At 46.4% G+C, this 21,100-nt stretch overlaps 1 protein-coding gene across 4 annotated transcripts in view; it reads left to right on the top strand.

Annotated features, from left to right (window-relative positions):
• The window catches only part of Ppfia1 (PTPRF interacting protein alpha 1), a 100,234-nt gene that overhangs the window by 23,366 nt on the left and 55,768 nt on the right, over positions 1-21,100 (top strand). For all 4 annotated transcript variants that reach the window (XM_042670370.1, XM_042670369.1, XM_042670368.1 and 1 more), the window contains exons 3-8: positions 17,362-17,463; positions 17,749-17,913; positions 18,494-18,568; positions 18,856-18,957; positions 19,187-19,408; positions 20,924-21,070. In XM_042670370.1, the coding sequence (XP_042526304.1) occupies positions 17,362-17,463; positions 17,749-17,913; positions 18,494-18,568; positions 18,856-18,957; positions 19,187-19,408; positions 20,924-21,070 (813 nt within the window). The remainder of the gene's footprint in view (positions 1-17,361; positions 17,464-17,748; positions 17,914-18,493; positions 18,569-18,855; positions 18,958-19,186; positions 19,409-20,923; positions 21,071-21,100) is intronic.

Here is a 21,100-nt window from a genome sequence, read left to right as displayed (position 1 = left end):
TTGAGCCACAGCACCACTCCCAGCTTTTTTCTGCTTTATATGATGTTAAGGAATCGAACCCAGGGCCTCATGCATGCAAAGCAAGCACTCTACCACTGAGCCACCTTCCCAGCCCTCTTCATAAGTTTTATATCTAGACTTTGATTCATTTTGATCTACCTGCTTGTTAAGTTAGAGGATAGAACTGCTGGTGTTGTGGGGCACTTGTATACACAACATGTAGGTGTAGGGAGAAAGACTGCATAGTAGAAGTTTTAGCTGTCCAAGACAGTATATCACTGATTAAATTTCATGTGTACTTAAGTGTGGACACTTCCACTCTGCTACACTCTTTGCCAGGGCTTGGGATTTGAACAGAAAAGGGAAAATGCTTTCCTGTTAGAAATGTAGGACTCAAATAGACTTAGGAAAGCGCTGGACAATGTTGGTGGTGCTTTGGGGCCTGCAGACAACCCTGTGTGGCCCTGGAAGACCTTATCAGATCTCCCTGGAGGACCCAGAGCTCCTCCATAGAGTCAAGGCGACTGGAGACCAGTGCTTGGTCTGAGGTCACATTAGAAATGTGGGAGAAGGCCTGGGCCTGGGCAGCATTGGGGACAGAGCTCAGCAAGAGAAGCACACTGTAGCCCCTGGGAGGTGTGGGAAAAGGAAAGGCAGGGGCACTGTGAGCTCACCGAAAGAACTTCTGTGGGGGAGGATCAAGGTAGATGTGGCCTGCCCTGGCGTTGGAGGGGCTATGAAGGGCTGGAGACAGGCGTGTCCAGACGCTTCCTGCTTGACAGTCAGCCCATTCTCTTTATCTTCTCTACTAATCAGTAGTCCTTTCTGTAGGCCATGTCATTCTGGTTGTGAAAACTGCATGGGAGAGAATGAAAAGCCTTTTCAAGTTCAGTTATATTTATTGCAACCAGCCTTCCTTAGACATATGGTCTTAAACAGTGGGCCGTTTGTACTTTGACTTGTTAGAAGAACATCAGGAAATGCCATAAATGTAGCTGTAGATACTGGGAGACCCACTCCTTCCAATGGAAGGAGTCCCTGACAGAATGCTTTCAGGTGAGTTTTAGACCTAGGTCTTTGATGCATTCTAGAATAACTGCTTGTCAACCTAAAGCTTGCTGTCTTTCACCTGATGTGTCCAAAACTGTACCAGATATCAAAAGGAAAGTGGCCTGCCTGGTTCTTCCTGCCCCCTCAGCCCCCAGGCTTGGCTTTCTGTTAGAGCTGGCCAGCGTCCCTCTGTGTGTCGGAATTCCTTCCGAGTTGGTTGCTGCTCTCCACCCCAGTGAAATGTAGTGTTGGGTGACCCTGTAATGTGTCAGTGTCCCTCCCATGGGCAGTGCTTCCCACAGCTGGCAGAGACTCCCTGGGCCTGGCTCCTGACCGCTGCATGTGCTGGCGCTCAGCGAGCATCCTTGGGAAGTACTGTCAGTCAGAGTGCCACAGCCGTCTTTCTCATTGATCTGCACCTTGGGGATATCTTGCAGATTGCTAAATCACACGTGAAAGAAACTCCATTGTGGCTTTCTTGAGAAATGGGAATCAGGGACTGGAGTTGTGGCTGTAGGAATAGAAAGCCTGCCCGACCAGTGTGAGGCCTGACTTCAAATCCTAGAACCACAAAAAAGGAAACTAGAATGGGTAGTGAAGTAGCACAACCTTGTGCATATGCTACAGTTTTTTTTTTTTTTTTTTGGAGATTTGCTAACATAAACTGTAAGACAGTTCCTGACTGATGTGACATTGTGTTATGACAATCACTCTGGGTGGGTGTGTGGGGGGGGAGGGCTCCACTCCTCTGCCCTGACTCACGGCTCCCAAACCTTTGAGTTTCCAAGTGGCAAGAGTGTCTTGTGTATAATCAGTTGAAGAGGAGAGGCCTGGAGGCTGGTCGGCTGATGCCTGGGATGTGATCATTCCTGTCTGTGACATAAAAGCCCCCATTAAAACCCAAAGCACTGGCCAGGTGCTGGTGGCTCACACTTGTAATCCTATTCAGGAGGCAGAAATCTGAGGATCACAGTTCAAAGCCAGCCCAAGTAGGAAAGTCCTGGAGACTCTTTTTTTTTTGGGTCGGTCATGGGGCCTGAACTCTGGGCCTGGACGCAGTCTCTGAGCTCTTCAGCTCAAGGCGAGTGCTCTTACCACTTGAGCCACAGCTCCACTTTCAGCTTTTTCTGCTTATGTGATGCTGAGGAATTGAACCCAGGGCCTCATGTGGCGTGCAAGGCAAGCACTCTACCATTGAGCCACCTTCCCATCCCCTCCTGGAGACTCTTAATCTTCAATTAACTACCGGAAAACCAGAAGTGGATCCGTGGCTCAAGTGGAAGAGTGCTAGCCTTGAGCAGAAAGAGCTCAGGGACAAAAAAACAAAACTCAACAGACCCCAAAGGACTGTGTCTGGAGAACTGATTGCAGAACTCAGGGAGGTGCCTTGAGTATATGTAGGAGCCCACCTTCCTAGAACCCCACCCCGCCCCCTAGAGAGTGTAGAAGCTCCCCCCTGTCCCTCCCTCCCGTGTCCATCAGCATCCTTGGTCTCATCCTGTAAGTGGATGGATGTGTCTCCCCAAGCCCTGGGAGCCACACATGAGGGAGGGAGTTGTGGGACTCTGATTTGTAGCCAGTTGGTCAGACACACTGGTCACATAGGGGCTGCAGCTGGCATGTGTAAGGTGTTGGGGGCGGGGGGATTCTCTGGAGTGGAGCCCTTACTGGTGGAGTCTGATGCCATCTCAAGATGGTAGTGCAGAATTGAATTTAAGTAGAGGATAATCAGCCAGTGTCTGCTTGAGAGAGATGCTTGAAGTGGGGATACCCCCCCCCACACACACACACACTGGTGTGGAAGCATTGAGAGGTGTGTGGGGATAGGGTGAACACTCCATAGTTCTGTCTTCCTTATCCAGGAAGGCCAGCATGACATCCTGTTACTAGAGAAATGGGTCATGGAACCAAGAGTCCTGCCCTTCCCTTAAAAAAAAATGTTATTGGGGCTGGGAAGGTGGCTCAGTGGTAGAGCGCTTGCCTTGCATGCTCGAGGCCCTGGGTTCGATTCCTCAGTACCACATAAGCAGAAAAAAAAAAAAAAGCTGGAAGTGGCACTGTGGCTCAAGTGGTAGAGCACTAGCCTTGAGCTGAAGAGCTGAGGGACAGCGCCCAGGCCCAGAGTTCAGGCCCCACGACCAGACCAAAAAAAAAAAAAAATGTTATTATAAAGGTAAGCTACGTAAAGAGCACATTTCTTTTTGGACAGCGTCACCCCTTCCCTCACTCTTTGCCTCGATTTCCCTCCCATCCCATTACAAGTTGTATAGTTGATTTCAGCCTAGTGTCCAGTGAGGAGCATGGTGTGTTTGTCACTCTTTGTCCCTCCATTTCTGTGCCTCCCTTCCCTGCCCTTTCCTCTCTGCAGTGGTGTCCACCCTCTCAGGTGTACAGAGTCCCAGGCTGGTTCTGCCTGGGCTCCCGTACAGTACCCCATGCTGTGAGTGTCCTGTTGCTGCCCCTGGAAGCCCGGGGATGGCCATGCTAGGTGAGGCGGCTGCCACTGGCCTAGTGTCCTGCAGGCAGAGCAGATGATTCCCTCCCAGGATAGCAGTGAGGTCACCAATAATGGTGTCACAGGGTGCCCAGATGGCTCACCAAAAGGCTGTGTTGTCACAGCCCAAAAGAACACCATTTAAAGGTCTCTGTTGCATTTTAAATGCATGTGCTAGAACTGTAGACAGGAAATAAGTAAGTCACATGCAGTACCTTAGCATGCAACCAGGACAACTTCCGTGCCTGAGGATTTCAACCAACGTGTGAGTGTGAAGCTGGGTGTGAGTCAGTGCAGACTTCTCAGCCTGTGTTTCTACACTGACGAGTTCCAGTGGCCCAGAGCTGTGTGCTGGCTGCTGTCCCTGGACAGTGGCAGTGCTGCTTCTGGTCCTAGCTGCTGCATGTGTTCATGGGTAGTGCTATGTCATGTTTAAGTAAAATTGATTGAAGGTCAGGCTAACCTGCAGAGCTTTATGATTACTTTTGCTGACATGTAATAGGACATTAGTGCCACAGTGAGGTTGAACAGACTAAACTGGGCTCTGATGCCTTATGCCTTTAATTCTAGCTACTCTGGAGGCTTGAGATGTGAGTATCCAGGTTCAAAGCAAGCCCAGCCAGACAAATCCAAGGGACTTATAAAACTTCAAAAAGTCAGAAGTGGAGGTGTGGCTTAAGTAGTAAGAGTGCTAGCCTTGAACAATAAAGCACAGGGCCCAGGCCCTGAGTTCAGCACCCCCATCCCCCCAATTGAAATGGAGAGAAATTATGCTGAGCTTTGAATGAAAGAAATGTACTTTTTTTTTGGAGGGAGGGGGCGGTCTGGTCATGGGACCTGAACTCTGGGCCTGGGCGCTGTCCCTCAGCTCTTCAGCTCAAGGCTAGCGCTCTACCACTTGAGCCACAGCGCCACTTCCGGCTTTTTTTCTTTTTGCTTATGTGGTGCTGGGGAATCGAACCCAGGGCCTTATGCATGCAAGGCAAGCGCTCTACCACTGAGCCACCTTCCCAGCCCCAGAAATATACTTTTTAAAGTATTTATTTTGGTGTTTCTAGGATTGAACTCAATGTTTACAAATTCAACCCTGCCCCTAGCCCTACATTTTAGAAAATAAAAGGATATTGGGCTGGAAAGGTGGCTCAGTGGTAGAGTGCTTGCCTTGCGTGCATGAGGCCCTGGGTTCGATTCCTCAGCACCACATAAGCAAAAAGAAAAAAGCCGGAAGTGGTGCTGTGGCTCAAGTGGTAGAGTGCTAGCCTTGAGCTGAAGAGCTGAGGGACAGCGCCCAGGCCCAGAGTTCAGGCCCCACGACCTGACCCCTCCCCCCCCCCAAAAAAAAAAAAAAAAAAAGAAAGAAAATAAGAGTATGTTAGGCTGCCTTGCAGTGGAGGACTACCATGGGAGGGGAACTGATTGCCCGTGACCTTGAACTTTTGTTTTGTCACAACACAAAATATCTCCAAAATCTAACAGTAAGGGCTGGGGATATGACTTAGTGGTAGAGTGCTTGCCTAGCATATATGAAGCCCTGGGTTAAATTCCTTAGTATCACATAAACAGAAAAAGCTAGAAGTGGTGCTGTGACTCACCTGCTAGCCTTGAGCAAAAGAAGCTCAAGGACAGTCCCCAGGCTCTGAGTTCAAGCTCTACAACGACAAACAAAAACAAAAAAATACCCCACATAGTGAAATTAGTATTAATACACAGTTTATAAGTTTATAACATTGGAATGATTGAAAAAGCATATAACCCTTTGACTCAGCAGGTCTGTTTCTAAGTGTATATGTTAGAACAATCTAATACTTCCTTTTTGTAATAGTTTAAATTGTTATATTTGTTTTAAAATGACATTTATTAAAAAGCCTATCTAAATATATGATGTTAGAAAATCAATACTGTGCCTCTCTTGTAATATAAGTAAACAAAAGGAAATTGGCTTAGGGAAAAGTGTTTCATTATATAAACACCTGGGCAGGACTGGACGATCTACAAGACGTGAGGCAGGTGTTGGTCCCTCCTCAAAATGTGTGGGCTTGAGAAGATGATAGATGATGGTTCACTGCAGAAGAAAGTCCCAAAGCACAAAGAGGTGGCTGCTTACGTTGTTGCCATCAGTAAAAGCGGATGTCGTCTGTATGTGATGAGAGGAAAGTTAATGACCGTGACTTCAGTTTGGATAACAAGCCATTACTATGTAGACTGTTGACTGCAGTCTTGCCAGCCAGCTGATGGTCTTCCCTTCCGGTGAGATGGCTGTGTAGTTCCCTGCTCTAGATGGGGCTGGGGGCACAAAGTGTCACAGAAAACACGTTGCTCCCTGACCCTCTCCCATCCAGCCTGGGCTTGCTGCCCACGAACAGATTTTATGCACCCTTGTGTGGTAGGCAGGAGGCATGGACCATGGCTGGGAAGATCAAGAGTTAAGGCTAAACCATAACCACACTGGGGGACCAGCTTACACAGAAAGGGTTTTCCTAGGTGACTGCTTAAACGTTATGAACCCTTTGGCCTCTAGAGATCCTGGGATTTCACCTGCCAGCTGTCCTTGGCACATGTGCACCTGACATTTACTTGTTCTTTTGTTTTCTTTTCTTAATTTTTTTTGTATTGTAAAGATACTGTACAGAGGGATTACCATTACACGAGTAAGGTAATGAGTACATTTTCTACCAAGCATTGTTACCCCTCCTTTGTTTTTTCCTTACAATCCCTTCCCTCCCCACATTTACTTGTTCTTGTGTCATTATAATGGCAAATGCTTGGAGGCCAGGCCTGATGGTACTGGAGTTTAAACTCAAGATTACATGGTTGCTAGTACTCTGTCAGATGAACTGGTTTTTAAAAAAGCCAACCAAAGGCAGGGCACTGGTGGCTCACGCCTATAATTCTATCTACTTAGGAGGCTGAGATTTGAGGATTGCAGTTCAAAGCCAGCCCAGGCAGGAAATGTCCATGAGACACTTATCTCCAATAAACCATCAGAAAACCGGAAGTGGCATGGTGGCTAGAGTGGTAGAATGCTCGCCTTGAGCTGAAGAGCTGAGGGACAGTGCCCAGGCTTAGAGTTCAAGTCCCAGGACAAACAAAACAAAGCAGCGCCAACCACTCTGGTTTGAGTATGTGGAGGTGAAGCTGGGGAGGATCTCAGTTTGAGGCTTTTTGGGAAAAAAAGTGAGACCGACCCTATCCCTACAAATATGATGGGTAATTGTGGCATGTACTATAATCCCAAGTACTCAGGAGACTAGATCGTGGTCTTAAACTATCATGGAAAATAACTGAAACAAAATGGACAGGTCCTGTGTTTGGAGTGGAGCCTACAGTCCTAAATTCAAACCCCAGTATCACTGAAAACAAAACACACACAACAACCTCTATTCTTAAATTCCTTTCTCTTGTGGCTTGCAGTCTCTCATGGTCTTTTAGAAGTTTGCTAAGTCCAAAACATATCTACAGAAGTCTGAGTTATGGAGCCGGTGCTAGTGGCTCATGCCTGTTGTGTAATCCTAACTACTCAGGAAAGGTAAGGTCTAAGAGGATATTTGTTTAAAGCCAGCCTGGTCAGGAAAATTTGAGACTCTTCAATTAATCACCAATTAATCTCAAGTTAATCACCAAAAGCCAGAACATCACCTGTTGGGCGCCAAAGCTCAGGGATGGTGCCCAGGACCTGAGTTTAATCATAGGACCGGCACAAAAAAGCTTGAGGGCTTAGACTGTCAAGCTCAGACAGGCCTTTGAAGACAGCCTCTTTGAGGCTTGGTTACCTTTTGGTATGTGTTGATCTATGAAATGAAAGCCATTTTATACTTTTCTTTTTTCTTTCTTTTTGTTGGTCATGGGGCTTGAACGCTGGGCCTGGGTGCTGTCCCTGAGCTTTGTAGCTCAAGGCGAGCGCTCTCCCACTTTGAGCCACAGCTCCACTTGGGGTTTTCTGGTGGTTCATTGGAGATGAGAGTCCCAAGGACTTTCCTGCTCATCTGGCTTCAAACACAATCCTCAGATCTCAGCCTTCTGAGTAGCTAGGTTTACAGGCGTGAGCCACCAGCGCCTAGCTCATTTCATACTTTCATAAAGATGAACATGCCCCAAATCACAAACTTAACTTTATTAGGAAGTTTGAAAAGTGGAAAAACATAAAGTGTTAATTTGTTACATTGTGTTAATTACCTCATGTTTTGTTTTTTTGTTAATTGAGTCAGAGTCTCACTACATAGCTTGGGCTGGCTTTGAATCCTGCCTCAGTTTCTCGAGTGCTGGGATTACAGATGCACACCACTTATGCCTGACCCTACACGCACATTCTCTCTCTGTCTCTGTCTCTGTCTCTCTCTTTTTTTTTTTTTTTTTTGGGTCCTGTCATGGGGCCTGAACTCTGGGCCTGGGCGCTGTCCCTCAGCTCTTCAGCTCAAGGCTAGCGCTCTACCACTTGAGCCACAGCGCCACTTCCGGCTTTTTTCTATTTGCTTATGTGGTGCTGAGGAATCGAACCCAGGGCCTCATGCATGCAAGGCAAGTGCTCTACCACTGAGCTACCTTCCCAGCCCCTCCCTTATTCTTTTTGGTGCTGGTACGAGGGTTTGAACTCAGGCCTGGATATTGTCCCTTAACTTTTTTACTCAAGACCGGTACTCTGACATTTGAACCACGTCTTCACTTCTGGCTTCTGGCTTTCTGCTGGTTAATTGGAGATAAGAATCTCATGGACTTTCCTGCCTGGGCTGGCTTTGAACCTTGGTTGTCAGATTTCAACCTCCTGAGTAGCTAGGATTACAGGTGTTAACCATTGATGGTTGGCTTCCGTATTGTTTTTAGATTTTATTTTCTAATATTTTTAATTTATTTGAAACTTTAAGCTTATACACACACACACACACACACACACACACACACACACACACACACACACACACACACACACACACACACACACACACACACACACAGCTAGCGTTCTTTAAAATAATTCTGTCAACATGCCGTATGAGCAAGAGATTGCAGGTTCCATACCTGTGGATGTACTAAGGATTTCTGCCCTTGATTGTTTTACTTCATTCCTTCTATTTTCCACCTTGCCCCCACCTTGCTAATATTTAAAAATGTAATTAGAATATTTTCCTGTGGGTAATTGTCATTTTTACCCTTAAGACGCTCTCTTTCCCCCTCTCCTGAAAGTGTATTCTTTTTTTTTTTTTTGGTCGGTCGTGGGGCCTGAACTCTGGGCCTGGGCGCTGTCCCTCAGCTCTTCAGCTCAAGGCTAGTGCTCTACCACTTGAGCCACAGCGTCACTTCCGGCTTTTTCTGCTTATGTGGTGCTGAGGAATCGAACCTAGGGCTTCATGCATGCAAGGCAAGCACTCTATCACTGAGCCACCTTCCCAGCCCCTGAAAGTATTCTTTGTCTCATAAACTTTCCTATCACTTGTACTTCCTGTAGATTTTTCATTGTATTTTACATTTGCATTCTGAAGTGCATGAAGTGCGCATTAGTGCTAATACTCGGCTTGTTCTGAAGCATCAGTGCGCATTAACATCTCACACTGCCTTTTTCTTAAGGAAGCACTTGCACAGTGGAATGCTTATTAACCAACAGACCATGGTTTTGAGGGTTTTGGGGTTTTTTTTTTGGTGATGTTGGGGTCAGGGCCCAGAGTGTTGGGCGTTACACGTGTTTTGTAAGCAGGCACTGCATTGCTTGAGCTCTATCCCCAGGTTTGCTCTTTACTAGAAAGATTCAAAGAACAAAAGTGAAGCAAAATATGTACTTAAGCCTCATGAATGAAGAAGTTCAATTTTGCCTGAAAGAAAAAAATCTTCTAAAGAGGAAAAAGTACACAGAAGTTTGATGTGGTGTCATGTTGCAGCATGTAGGTGGCCCTTGATGACATTTTCAGGTACAGACATCTCCTAATGCAGGGCGCCCTTTCTACGGGACATCAAAATGGCAGAGCCAGAGAGCAGAGGCTGGGAGGGTGAAGCTGGCATGTTCTGATGGTGTGGTAGTTGTGGCACAGAGCGTAGACTAAAAACTACTGGGCATGCACTTTAAAATGGTTGCATTGGTGAATGTGGTTTTTGTTTTTGTTTTGTCCTGAGGCTTGAACTCTGGACCTGGGTGTTGTCCCTGAGGTCTTTTGCTCAAGGCTAGAACTCTACCACTTGAGCCACAACCCTACTTCAAGTTTTTTCTAAGTAGTTTGTTGAAGAATCTCACAGCCTTTCTTTCCCTGGTTGACTTTGAACCACAATCTGCAGATCTTCGCCTCCTGAGTAGCTAGGGTTACAGGCATGAGCCACTAGCGCCCAGCTATTGGCCATGTATCTTATTTTTTTCCTTAAATTCAATTTTATTGTCAAGGTGATGTGCAGAGGTATTACAGTTATATAGTAAGGTAATGAGTACATTTCTTCTCAAACATTGTTACCCCCTCTCTCATTTTTCTCCCACTCTCCATCCCTTCTCATCCACCATGTATTTTAAAAATAGCCTTTTTTTTTCCTGCTCCAAATGAAAATCACACTGACTTTTTTTCTGTTTCCTATTTCTTGTTTACATGATCATTGAACCCGCCTTTAATTTTGGACAGGGTTAGTGTGAGCTGCTGTTGGATCTTCAGCATCTGGCAGATACTGAGCCAGCCCCAGAGACTGCCCTGGAATCTTAGGCCGGCCACAGACACAGACAGGGTCTGGCGTAGGGAGAGAGGAGGGTCCCAGGCACACAGGTCATGAGGGACAGTTTGTGAGCTGTGAGGCAGCGGTCATGGGTCACCTAGAGTACAGACTGCTCTTGGAAGGTGTGTGTGTGTGTGTGTGTTTGTGTGTGTGTGTGTGTGTGTGTGTGTGTGTGAGAGAGAGAGAGAGAGAGAGAGAGAGAGAGAGAGAGACAGACAGAGAGAGACAGAAACAGAAACAGAGAAACAGACAGAAAGACACAGAGACACAGAGAGAAAGTATTAGGGCTTGAACTCAGGGCCTGAACGCTGTCCCTAAGCATTGGTGCTCAAGGCTAGTGCTCTACCACTTAAGCCACAGCTCTACTTCTGGCTTTTTGGTTCTTAATTGGAGAAAAGAAGCACATGGACGTGTGAAGCACATGGGATGGCTTTGAACTGTGATCCACATATCTCAGCTATAGTTAGGATTAAAGGCATAATCCACTGGTACCTGGCTAAATTAACTGTATGTGTTTTATTTATTTATTCATTATTATAAAAGTCAGGTAAAGAGTACATTTCTTTTTTTCTTTTTCTTTTTTGTCAGTCATGGGGCTTGAACTCTTGGCCCTCAGCTCTTTAGCTTAAGGCGAGCATGAGCCACCAGCACTCAGCTAAGAGTACATTTCTTGGATAGTGTTAACTGTTCCCTCTCTTTCTTTAAATTAACTTATTAAAGAGAAAATGATGTATGCTAACCATTAGATTACTATGATGGTAATCAAATTGATCTTTATAGCACATATTCAAGGTTTGCTATAGGCTTTTTTATTGTCAAGGTGATATATAGAGTTACATAAATCGAGTAATAAGTATATTTTTTGTCCAACGCTGTAGTTTTTTTTACAATAATGATACAAGCAGTTCACATCAGGTTTGGATTTATAATCCTAAACTCTGGAATTTCCTGCCTAATGTTTATCTAAACTACTAAGTTAAATTTGCTTTGATACATTTTTAGTTGTCCAACTCTTTTGAGCAAAGAGAAAGATTTTTCTTCGAATAAAATAATGTTCTGTGATTTTTTGGTAGATTATGGGGCTTGAACTCTGGACCTGGGCGCTGTCCCTGGGCTCTTCAGCTCAAGGCAAGTGCTTTACCACTTTACACCACAGCGCCACTTCCGGTTTTCTAGTGGTTTATTGGAGATAAGAGTTTCACGGCCTATGCTGCCTGGGCTGGCTTTGAACCGTGATCCTCAGATCTCAGCCTCCTGAGTAGCTAGGATTACAGTCGGGAGCCACTGGCACTTGACTATTTTCTTCTATAACTAGAGCTGTGTACTAGAGGATGATTTTGGTCCTGAATTGATTGGAAATACTTATAATTAACCAAAATAATAGGAATGAACAGTGGTATCTATATTTATATATATGTTGTCAGTGCTGGGGATCGAACCCACCGCCTTGTGCATGCTAGGCAGGCACTCTGCCACTGAGTACACTCACTTTGGAGTTAGCTAACCATTATACGATTGAAGACAGTGTGAGGTCAGCAGAGTTTTAAGAAAGGGTGTAAACAAGGCAAAGGCAGACAACAGGAGCACTGAGAGAAGGCTGTGGTAGAGGACATTCAGCCACACTCACCTTTTGGGGTCCAGCCTGCATCATAATGATGCCTGTGTCTCAGGTGCCCTCCCAGCTTCCAGGTCCTCGTTTGAACTCAGGGCCTTGAGTTTATTAGGCAGGCTCTCTACCACTTTGGCCATGCCTCCAGCCTCATTGTTAAAATAAATGTGTACTCTGCCTTCCTTAGGCCTATGTCCTCAGGTCCTGCTGCCACACTGTGCTTCACTCACCTTGTCTGCCTTTCTCCTTGCCCACCTGAAATCCTGTGACAGCCTGACAGCTGAGTCCTGTGCATACTGCATCTTCTCTTTGTTGCTTGTATCTGCTGAGACTTGCATCCTGCTCATGCCTGTTTATACCATGATCTGCAGACTGCACAGTGATCCCTCACCTATTGTGGGAGTTATGTTCCAGAGACCCCGGGATAGGTGAAAATCCATGAAGTAGCAGCATTAGTCATCCCTTGCTGTATCGCGATTCGCTTATTGCTGCTTCGTGGATTTTCGTCTGTCATGGTGATCTTTGGAACATAGCTCCTGTGATAGGTATGGGATCACTATTTTTTTTTTTTTTTTTTGAGTAAACCTGTGATATAGTGAAGCTGCAATAAATGAAGCACGATACAGGGAGGGGTGGCTGTATGCCTCTCCTCAGTGACATCTTGTCCTGTCCACTTCCAGATGCTTTCTTCCCATCTACAAATGCAAACCAATGACAGTGCATTTATTTTCTTCTCAGTGAATTGGAAGAAATCCAAAAGGAACTTTTGTCCAACTCCCCTCCATCCCCTCCTAGTTTGGATTGATACTTTGCTCTCCTCTCTGAAGAGGCAGTCCTCTCAGCCACTTGACCCTGTCTGCATGAAGCTGCTCAGTTACCGCTCCATCTTTTTCCCATTTCCTGGATTCTTGCCATCACGTGCAAACATCGGTCTCATCTTCAGGCCATTTGTGACCCAGCCTTTGTCTTCTTTCTCTTTCTCATGTATGATTCAGGTCTGTGTATTTTTCCTTTCCCCATTCTCTGTTGTTTTCAACCTACTACTGCACCAAACAGTTGCTATAACCATGTGGGGTCATTATTGCCCTTCATTTCAACCCATCCCACAGTCAGCATTGGGTCAGCTGACCTGCCCTGGCCGTGTCAGTGTGCCCTGGCTCTCCTCCTGCCTGACTGGCCAGTCCCAGGCTCCGTTTTGATGCCCTTTGAGGCAGACTGTTGAGGCTGCATTTGGTGCCTTAGTAATTTGTATAGGATGAAGCTGATAGGACATCTACTTCCCAGCACTGCTGAGAACTTCACACTTGGAATTGCACAATAATCTTTCCATATTCAGCATTCCTGAAAACAAATGCTTACTCTGCCATTCAGAAACTTTCCCCCCTCATTTGTTCTCAGAAAGCAGTGACTCCATTCTTCACTCTGCGTTCATCCATCCAGTCAGGAATCCCTACTTCTCCTCTCACAGACTTCTGAACAGGCTCAGTGGGGGCGGGGCGGGGCATGGCATGTGCGCCTGTGAAAGCTGGAGGGCCTAGCCCGTGCCTTCTAGCACGTGTCAGGTGCTGCGCTTCCTTTGAGAATCCATTCTCAGTGTCCCTCTCCTAACATTAATCTTAGTTCAGATCCTCTTTTTTTTATTTTCTTTTTTTTTTAATTTAATTTAATTTTATTTGTGAACATACTGTACAGAGGGGTTACAATTACATGGGCAGGATAATGCGTACATTTCTTACCAAGCATTGCAGCCTCCTCCTTTGGTTTACCCTTCACATCCCTTCCCAGCCTCCCCCCCTCCCCCCCAATCCCAATCCTTCTCCTTCCCCCCCTTCCCCCGCCCCCTTTTTTGATTTTCACTGCTACTTGTTGCTGGTTTTCTACTCTTCTCTCCTCCAGCTCAGCTTTAGCACAGCACTCTTCCCTGTGCTAAACTAAGCACTTGGATATTAATGGTTTTCACTCCCTGTTGCTGGCCCTCGGTCTGTGGTCCAGCAGCCCAAATGAGGAGGCAGGCTCCCCCCTTTGCTCACGACCTATAGCACAGCGACTTTGTCAAGTATTGTAGCATATTGGGATGAGTTGTACTTAGTTAGCAAGAGGGAACAGGTCCTGGCTTGTGGTTGGTCTTCAGGGTAGAGCGTTAGTCTGGAGTGAGTCTCTGCCTTGCTAAGCTGGGAAAGGAGGCAAGAAGCAACTTTGGACTCCTACCTTTTGTACTGTTTGTTTTTTTGTGCCAGTCCTGGAGCTTGAACTCAGGGTCTGCGTGCTGTCCCTGAGCTTTTTTTCCCCTCAAGACTAGCACTCTCTCATTTGAACCACAGTGCCACAGCTCTCCATCTGGCTTTTTGGTGGTTAATTGGAGCTGAGTGTCTCATGGACGTTCTTGCCCAGGCTGGCTTCGAACTGGGATCCTAGGTTCTCAGCCTCCTGAGTAGCTAGGATTACAGGTGTGAGCCACCAGTGCTTGGCCTGAATTTTTATACATATTTTTTCCTCTCTCCATCTCCTTCACTCCCACCCTCCCTCCTACCCTCCCTCCCTCTCTTCCTCCCCTTCCTTTTCCCCTTCCCCTTCCTTTTCCCCTTCCCTTTTTGTAGTATGAGGGGCTTGAACTTAGGGCTTGAGCTCTGTCTCTGAGCCTCTTTATGTTCAAGGCTAGCACTATATTTATTGAGCCACACTGCTACTTCCAGTTTTTGAGTGGTTAATTGGAGATAAGAGTCTCACAGGGACTTTTCTACCCAGGCCAGCTTCAAACTGTGATCCTCAGATCTTAATATCCTGAGTAGCTAGGTGTGAGTCACTGGTGTCCAGCTGTTTGTTTGTTTCCTTTCTTTCTTTTTCCTTTTCTGTCTATTGTGGGACTTGAACTCTGGGCCTGGGTGCTGTCACTGTGCCCGAGCTCTACCACTTGAGTCACAGTGCCACTTCCGGTTTTCTGGTAGTTTATTGGAGATAAAAGAGTTTCATGGCCTTTCCTGCCCCCACTAGCTTTGAACTGTGATCCTCAGAGCTCAGCCTCCTGAGTAGCTAGGATTACAGGCCTCAGCCACTGGCGCCTGGCTTGTTTTATTTGTTTTTTTCGTTTTTTTGTTTTGAGACAAAGTTTCACTATATAACCTAGGCTGGCCTAGAACTTGTAATTCTGCAGTCTCAGACCCCCAGGTACTGTGCAGCACAACCAATCAATGAATATTCATCATTTGCGGTTGTACTTGGAGCAGTTTCCAGGAGCTTTGAAGAGTTGTTTTCTCATCCTTTTCTCCTCTTTCCCTTGGAGGCCGGTTCCAGAGGTCTTCCTGTTGCCAGACTAGGAGTAGATTACAGAAGAACTGGTGGTTTCTTTTAAGAGAAACTGAGTAAATGAAAATTACTGTTACTTTGCCACACCATGAAAATACTCAGTGTCCTTCAGGTTCTTTGCAAACTCTCTCTCCTGTCCTTTAGTTTGTTCCTCTGAAATAATACTCGAGAAGCAATACGTTTGTTTAATTTCACTCTTCCTGTTGCTGCCTGCTTGTCCCATGTAGTACAGATAGAGTTTTGGCTCCATCATGGCCCACACTGGCCTTGGGTTGCGAAGATAGGTATGGACACAAGTTACACAGCTGTCCTATTGAAGGGCTGATTATCAAACCTTCTCTGTCCCTTAAAGAGAAACAATAGCTGGGCGCTGGTGGCTCACGCCTGTAATCCTAGCTACTCAGGAGGCTGAGATCTGAGGATTGCGGTTCAAAGCCAGCCTGGGCAGGAAAGACCGTGAGACTCCTATCTCCAATAAACCACCAGAAAACCGGAAGTGGCGCTGTAGCTCAAGTGGTAGAGCGCTCGCCTTGAGCTGAAGAGCTGAGGGACAGCGCTCAGGCCCAGAGTTCAAGCCCCATGACCGCCAAAAAAAAGAAACAATAAAACAAAGCAGTTGCTTTAACTTAGTTTTTCTTTGGTGGTTATGGGATTTGAACTCAAGGCCAGGATGCTGTCACTGAGCTCTTTTGCTCAAGGCTAGCACTCTACCACTTTGAGTCACAGATCTACTTTAGGTTTTTCAGTGGTTAATTGGAGATAAGAGTCTCATGGGGACTCTTCAGCGTGGGCTGGCTTTGAACCACAATCCTCAGATCTCAGCCTCGTGAGTAGTTAGGATTACAGATGTGAGTCACCAGTGCCCAGTAAGCTTTAGCTTATTTTGAAGGCCTTTTTTTTTGGGGGGGGGGTCCAGTTGTGGGGCCTGAACACTGGGCCTGGGCACTGTCCCTCAGCTCTTCATCTCAAGGTTAGTGCTCTACCACTTGAGCCACAGCACCACTTCTGGCTTTTTTCTTTTTGCTTATGTGGTGCTGAGGAATGGAACTCAGGGCCTCACGCATGCAAGGCAAGCACTCTACCACTGAGCCACCTTCCCAGCCCTTTGAAGGCCTTTTGTTCCACTGAAAAATGGGTGAGGAGCTAGATATGTAAATCAAATGGTAGAGAGCTTGCTTACCAAGCACAAGGCTCTTGAGTTGAACTCCAATATGGCACACACACACACACACACACACACACACACCACCACCACCACCACCACCACCACCACCACCACCACCACCACCACCACCAGTGGTCTACGCCTCTAAACCTAGGAAGCTGAGATCTGAGCATTGTGGTTTGAAGCCAGCCCTGGCAGGAAAGCCTATGAAATTCTTACCTCCGATTAATTGCCAAAAAGCCAGAAATAGAGCTATGGCTCAAGTGGTAGAGCATGTGCTGCCTTGAGCAGAAAATCTCAAGGACAGTACCTAGGCCCTGAGTTCGAGACTAGGGCCTGCATAAAAAGAAAAAGAGAAGCGAGCCTCTAGGGATGAGTCACTGACCAGAGATGGGAGCTTTGTACTCCTTTCAGGAAGGAGGAAAGGAAGGAGGCTGTAGGTTTCTACTTGACTCTCCTTATCCACTGTGTTCAGAGCAGTATTGCAGAGCTAGTGCAAAGCAGCACCACAGGAGCAGCTGGACACAGCTCACCCAGATGCCCAGACAGCCTTCCTAGACTTTGCAAAAGGCTTACCAATACTTGGGAAAATCCGTCTTGTATAGTTGACTAAGCAACTTCTGCAGACTTAAGAAACTGGGTCTGAGACACTGCTCAGCCTTCTCCCTGGGGGATCTCCATAGCCTTATGATCTCCCAGGGGAGACTCAGCATCTCGAGGAGAAGGCAGACCAGGTGGTGGCCTTCTGTTCTAGCTTTTTCCCTTCTAGGTCATGTGTCTGTGAATCACTTAAAAATGTCTTTATTTGCTTCATCCCATGCCCCAGTTTGGGAATTACTTTGATCTTAGGTGGGCTTGGACCCCACTCTCCCCTGCTCTCCCCTACCTGTACTCCATGGCCCCAGTAGAGGGAAGGCATACATAGCTGGGAGCCTGATCTAGAGTAAATCTTGGTCTGCAGCCTGTTGGTGGTCTCTCTCTGGAGGATCAGACACTGGGGAGGCTACTGGAAGTCCTTCTCCTCTATGTGTTTATTTATTCCTCTCTTTTGGCGCTTTCTAGGAGTTTGCAGCACTCACGAAAGAACTGAATGTGTGCAGGGAGCAGCTCCTCGAGAGGGAAGAGGAAATTGCAGAGCTGAAAGCAGAAAGGAACAACACCAGGGTTAGTAATGGTTCTGGGTCTTGTCTGCCTCTGCAGTCAGTGTGAGGACCAGTCCTGCTGCCCGAGGAGGGGACAGACAACCTTTCCTGCCTGGGTCACAGTGTAGACTGCTCTGTCAGCGCGGTGTTAGACAAGGCATGAGGCTGGGATTAACAGAACTCTGAGAGCTGAAGGAGTGTCTCTACCTTTCTGCTGGGCTCAAGGGATTCAGACTTGAGTGTGTGGTTGAGAGTAGACATGATTGAAAATTGCTCCTTGTACCTTTCTTCCATCCCTCTGTTTCAGCTGCTGCTGGAGCATTTGGAGTGCCTTGTGTCCAGGCACGAGCGTTCTCTTAGGATGACAGTGGTAAAGAGACAGGCACAGTCTCCCGCCGGTGTGTCTAGTGAGGTGGAGGTGCTCAAAGCTCTGAAGTCCCTGTTTGAGCACCACAAAGCCCTGGATGAGAAGGTATTGCCAAGCTCTGACACTGTGGGGCACCAACATGCCGTGGCCATTGACACTACAGGGCACCAATGCTGTGGGTACCAGTACTGACTGTGGGCCCCTAGCACTGTGGTCACCAATGCCTATGGGGCACTGATATGGTGGGTATGGGCATTGTGGAGTACCGACATTATAGCTCCTTGAATTCTTATAAAGGCATCTCTCGTAGAAGACAGTATACTACACGGTTAACAAGTACCAGCTGGCATATGCATCTTAACATTGATGAATTATCTGCATTGATTTGCTGTGAAGATCTTGGTAATCTATTCAGGGGCAAAATTTCCCCAAATTGAAACCTGTCACCTGAGTTTTGGGGAGCCTGAGACAGGAGGATCATGAGTTCCAGGCCAGCCTGGTCTGCCTAGTAAGCCCTGGTCTCAGAAAACAAAAACAAAACTAAATGCATTAGTAAGTTTCTGGGCAGTAAATGTCAATGGAAGACACTACAGTTCCTCTTACGTTTCACTAGCACCATGTTAGATAACTGTACATAGATGTGCCTGTGAAATAAATGCACTCACAGTGACCCTTTTATTTCCAGGTGCGAGAGCGGCTCCGAGTAGCCCTGGAGAGGTGCAGCTTGTTAGAAGAAGAACTGGGTGCTACACACAAAGAGGTGAGCTGGAGGCACTGTCAGAGGTTAATAGAATTACTACCCCTAAGTTTACAGAGTAATAGATGTCAGAGGTGTTTTTCTAGTTGTGGACCAGTCTGCTGGGGTTGCTAGACTTTGATGTCAGCATTCAGGATCATTTGTCTAGTAGGTATGAATTCTAGTAACCTGTGTGTTCAGTAGGAGAGCTTTACCGTATGCTTTTTTTTCTTCATTTAGCATTGTCTAGTCTTGTTTTTCCCAAAGGCATTTAAGGTGTTTTATCCTCCTCATGTTCATTTCTGTTTTAGCTAATGATTCTTAAAGAACAGAATAATCAGAAAAAAACAGTAACAGATGGGGTGCTTGACATCAACCATGAGCAGGAAAACACACCAAGCACGAATGGAAAGGCAAGTCACTGGGCTTTCTCTAGGTTTCCTTTCTGGTATCTTTGGTCCCTGGCACCTAGATAAAGCTGTTGAGCAGCTATGCTGAAAATACAGCACCTGCATGTACCTGGCATGCCTGCATGCAGACTATAGAAATCTTGTTTTGGTGGACCTGGTTTGCTGGAAATGTTTTATTCTAGAGCGTACCAAACATGGCTGTCTGTATAAGGGTCCATATTTTTTCCATCAGAGATCTTCAGATGGCTCCCTCAGCCACGAGGAAGACCTTGCTAAGGTAATGGAGCTCCAGGAAGTCATAGACAAACAGTCAAGAGAGCAGACCCAGATGAAGGAGCGTCTGGCTGCCCTCTCCAGTCATGTAGCAGAGCTGGAAGAAGATCTGGACACAGCCAGAAAGGATCTCATCAAGTCTGAAGAAATGAACACAAAGTTGCAACGAGATGTCCGAGAAGTAAGTGATGGCCGAGATCGCAGTGTGTGCTCAAGTCCTATCCAGTGCCGCTTTTCTCTTGTGCCCGCCCAGCTTCTTCCAGCCTTGGGTTATTGTATGAGTGATAGTGAGAAGGAGCCAGTATGATGAGATGGACAGGCTGCCTCATGCCATGGTGGGCAGATGTTTAAGGGCAGAGCCTTCTTAGGTTCCCTCCTGTGCTGCCCCAGACTGTGAGCTGTGCGTGTGTATTTGTCTTGTTAGGTTTCTTTCTGTCATCCAGATAGCAGGTGAACTTGGTATCGGCCGTCCTGTTGAGATGTGAGGTGGTCTGTGACAGGCCAGCTCCTGTTTTTTGGTGTACCTCTCTCATGGATGGTATGGGGTTGGATATCAGAGGTCAGGCCAGCAGTGAGTATGAAACTCACTCACACCTGGGTCCTCTGGACCGTGTTGTAAGAATATATTTGGATGTATTCTGACTGCATTTCTGCCTGGGTCACAGTTACAAAATAAACATGTATGGGAGACCGTCTGGTACTTGTCCATGGGATCTCCCTGCCACTGAGCATGTGTGGAGAGCAGGGAAGCTTAGCATGAGCAATTTTATGTAAGAATTTAGACCAAAGGAAAATATTCACATACATTACAGAACCTACTAAGTTTTATTATTTTTTTGCCTACATTAGATAATTTGTGTCCTGGTTTCAGTAGCAGATAGTGCATAATATTAATTTTGTTACAAACTTTAGTGGTGTCTTACTAAACTTTGACTTCTGTTTCCACTTGTCAGTGTGTTTGAGCGTCACAATTGTATGAGACTTTTATCCAACTTTTAGTGTACAAAATTGAGACCTGCATCTTGCTGCTATATCCAATAAGAAGCCCTTTTGTAGCTGGGGCAGACAATAGGGCACTCCTTGCTTGGGACACCTTGGGGACACCTTCATCTGCTTGGGTTCTTAGAGTGTTTGGGGTGGCTTACTATACAAATTTTAAAATATACTTGATGACTCACTTCAAGCTTAATTTTTTTTAAGTTTTTTTTTTTTGGGGGGGGGGGGGGGCTCAGGTCGTGGGGCCTGAACTCTGGGCCTGGGTGCTGTCCCTCAGCTCTTCAGCTCAAGGCTAGCGCTCTACCACTTGAGCCACATCACCACGTCCGGCTTTTTTCTTTTTGCTTATGTGGTGCTGAGGAATCGAACCCAGGGCCTCAGGCATGCAAGGCAAGTGCTCTACCACTGAGCCAACTTCCCAGCCCCTTCAAGCTTATTTTTATATGTACTTTTTACACATTTCATATGTAGAAAAGAATAAAATTGGTGACATGAGCCATCAAGTATGTTAAGCCTGATGAACCTGTGCTTGTCATACCTCACAGCTGGATGTGTATGATGTCCGAGGCAGGTCAATTTCAGAAAACTGACATGTATCAGTTTAGTTTGGGGGACTGTGATTTTAGTTTCGTCCAGTTTTCTCTCTGGAGTATTGGAATGTGTTAAGTATTGTCACCTGCCTTTTTCCTCTGAACTATAGGCGATGGCCCAGAAGGAAGACATGGAGGAGAGGATCACCACCCTTGAGAAGCGTTACCTTGCTGCACAGCGAGAGGCCACTTCAGTACATGACCTCAATGACAAACTGGAAAACGAGATTGCAAATAAGGATTCTATGCACCGGCAGGTAATGAACTTTATGGGCCTGTTTCTGGCT

Source organism: Dipodomys spectabilis, unplaced genomic scaffold (genome assembly GCF_019054845.1).
Source record: "Dipodomys spectabilis isolate Male_0828 unplaced genomic scaffold, ASM1905484v1 ptg000544l, whole genome shotgun sequence".
Taxonomy (NCBI): domain Eukaryota; kingdom Metazoa; phylum Chordata; class Mammalia; order Rodentia; family Heteromyidae; genus Dipodomys; species Dipodomys spectabilis.
The sequence above is the reverse complement of the archived record's forward strand: the minus strand, read 5'-3'. Positions and strand labels throughout refer to the sequence as shown.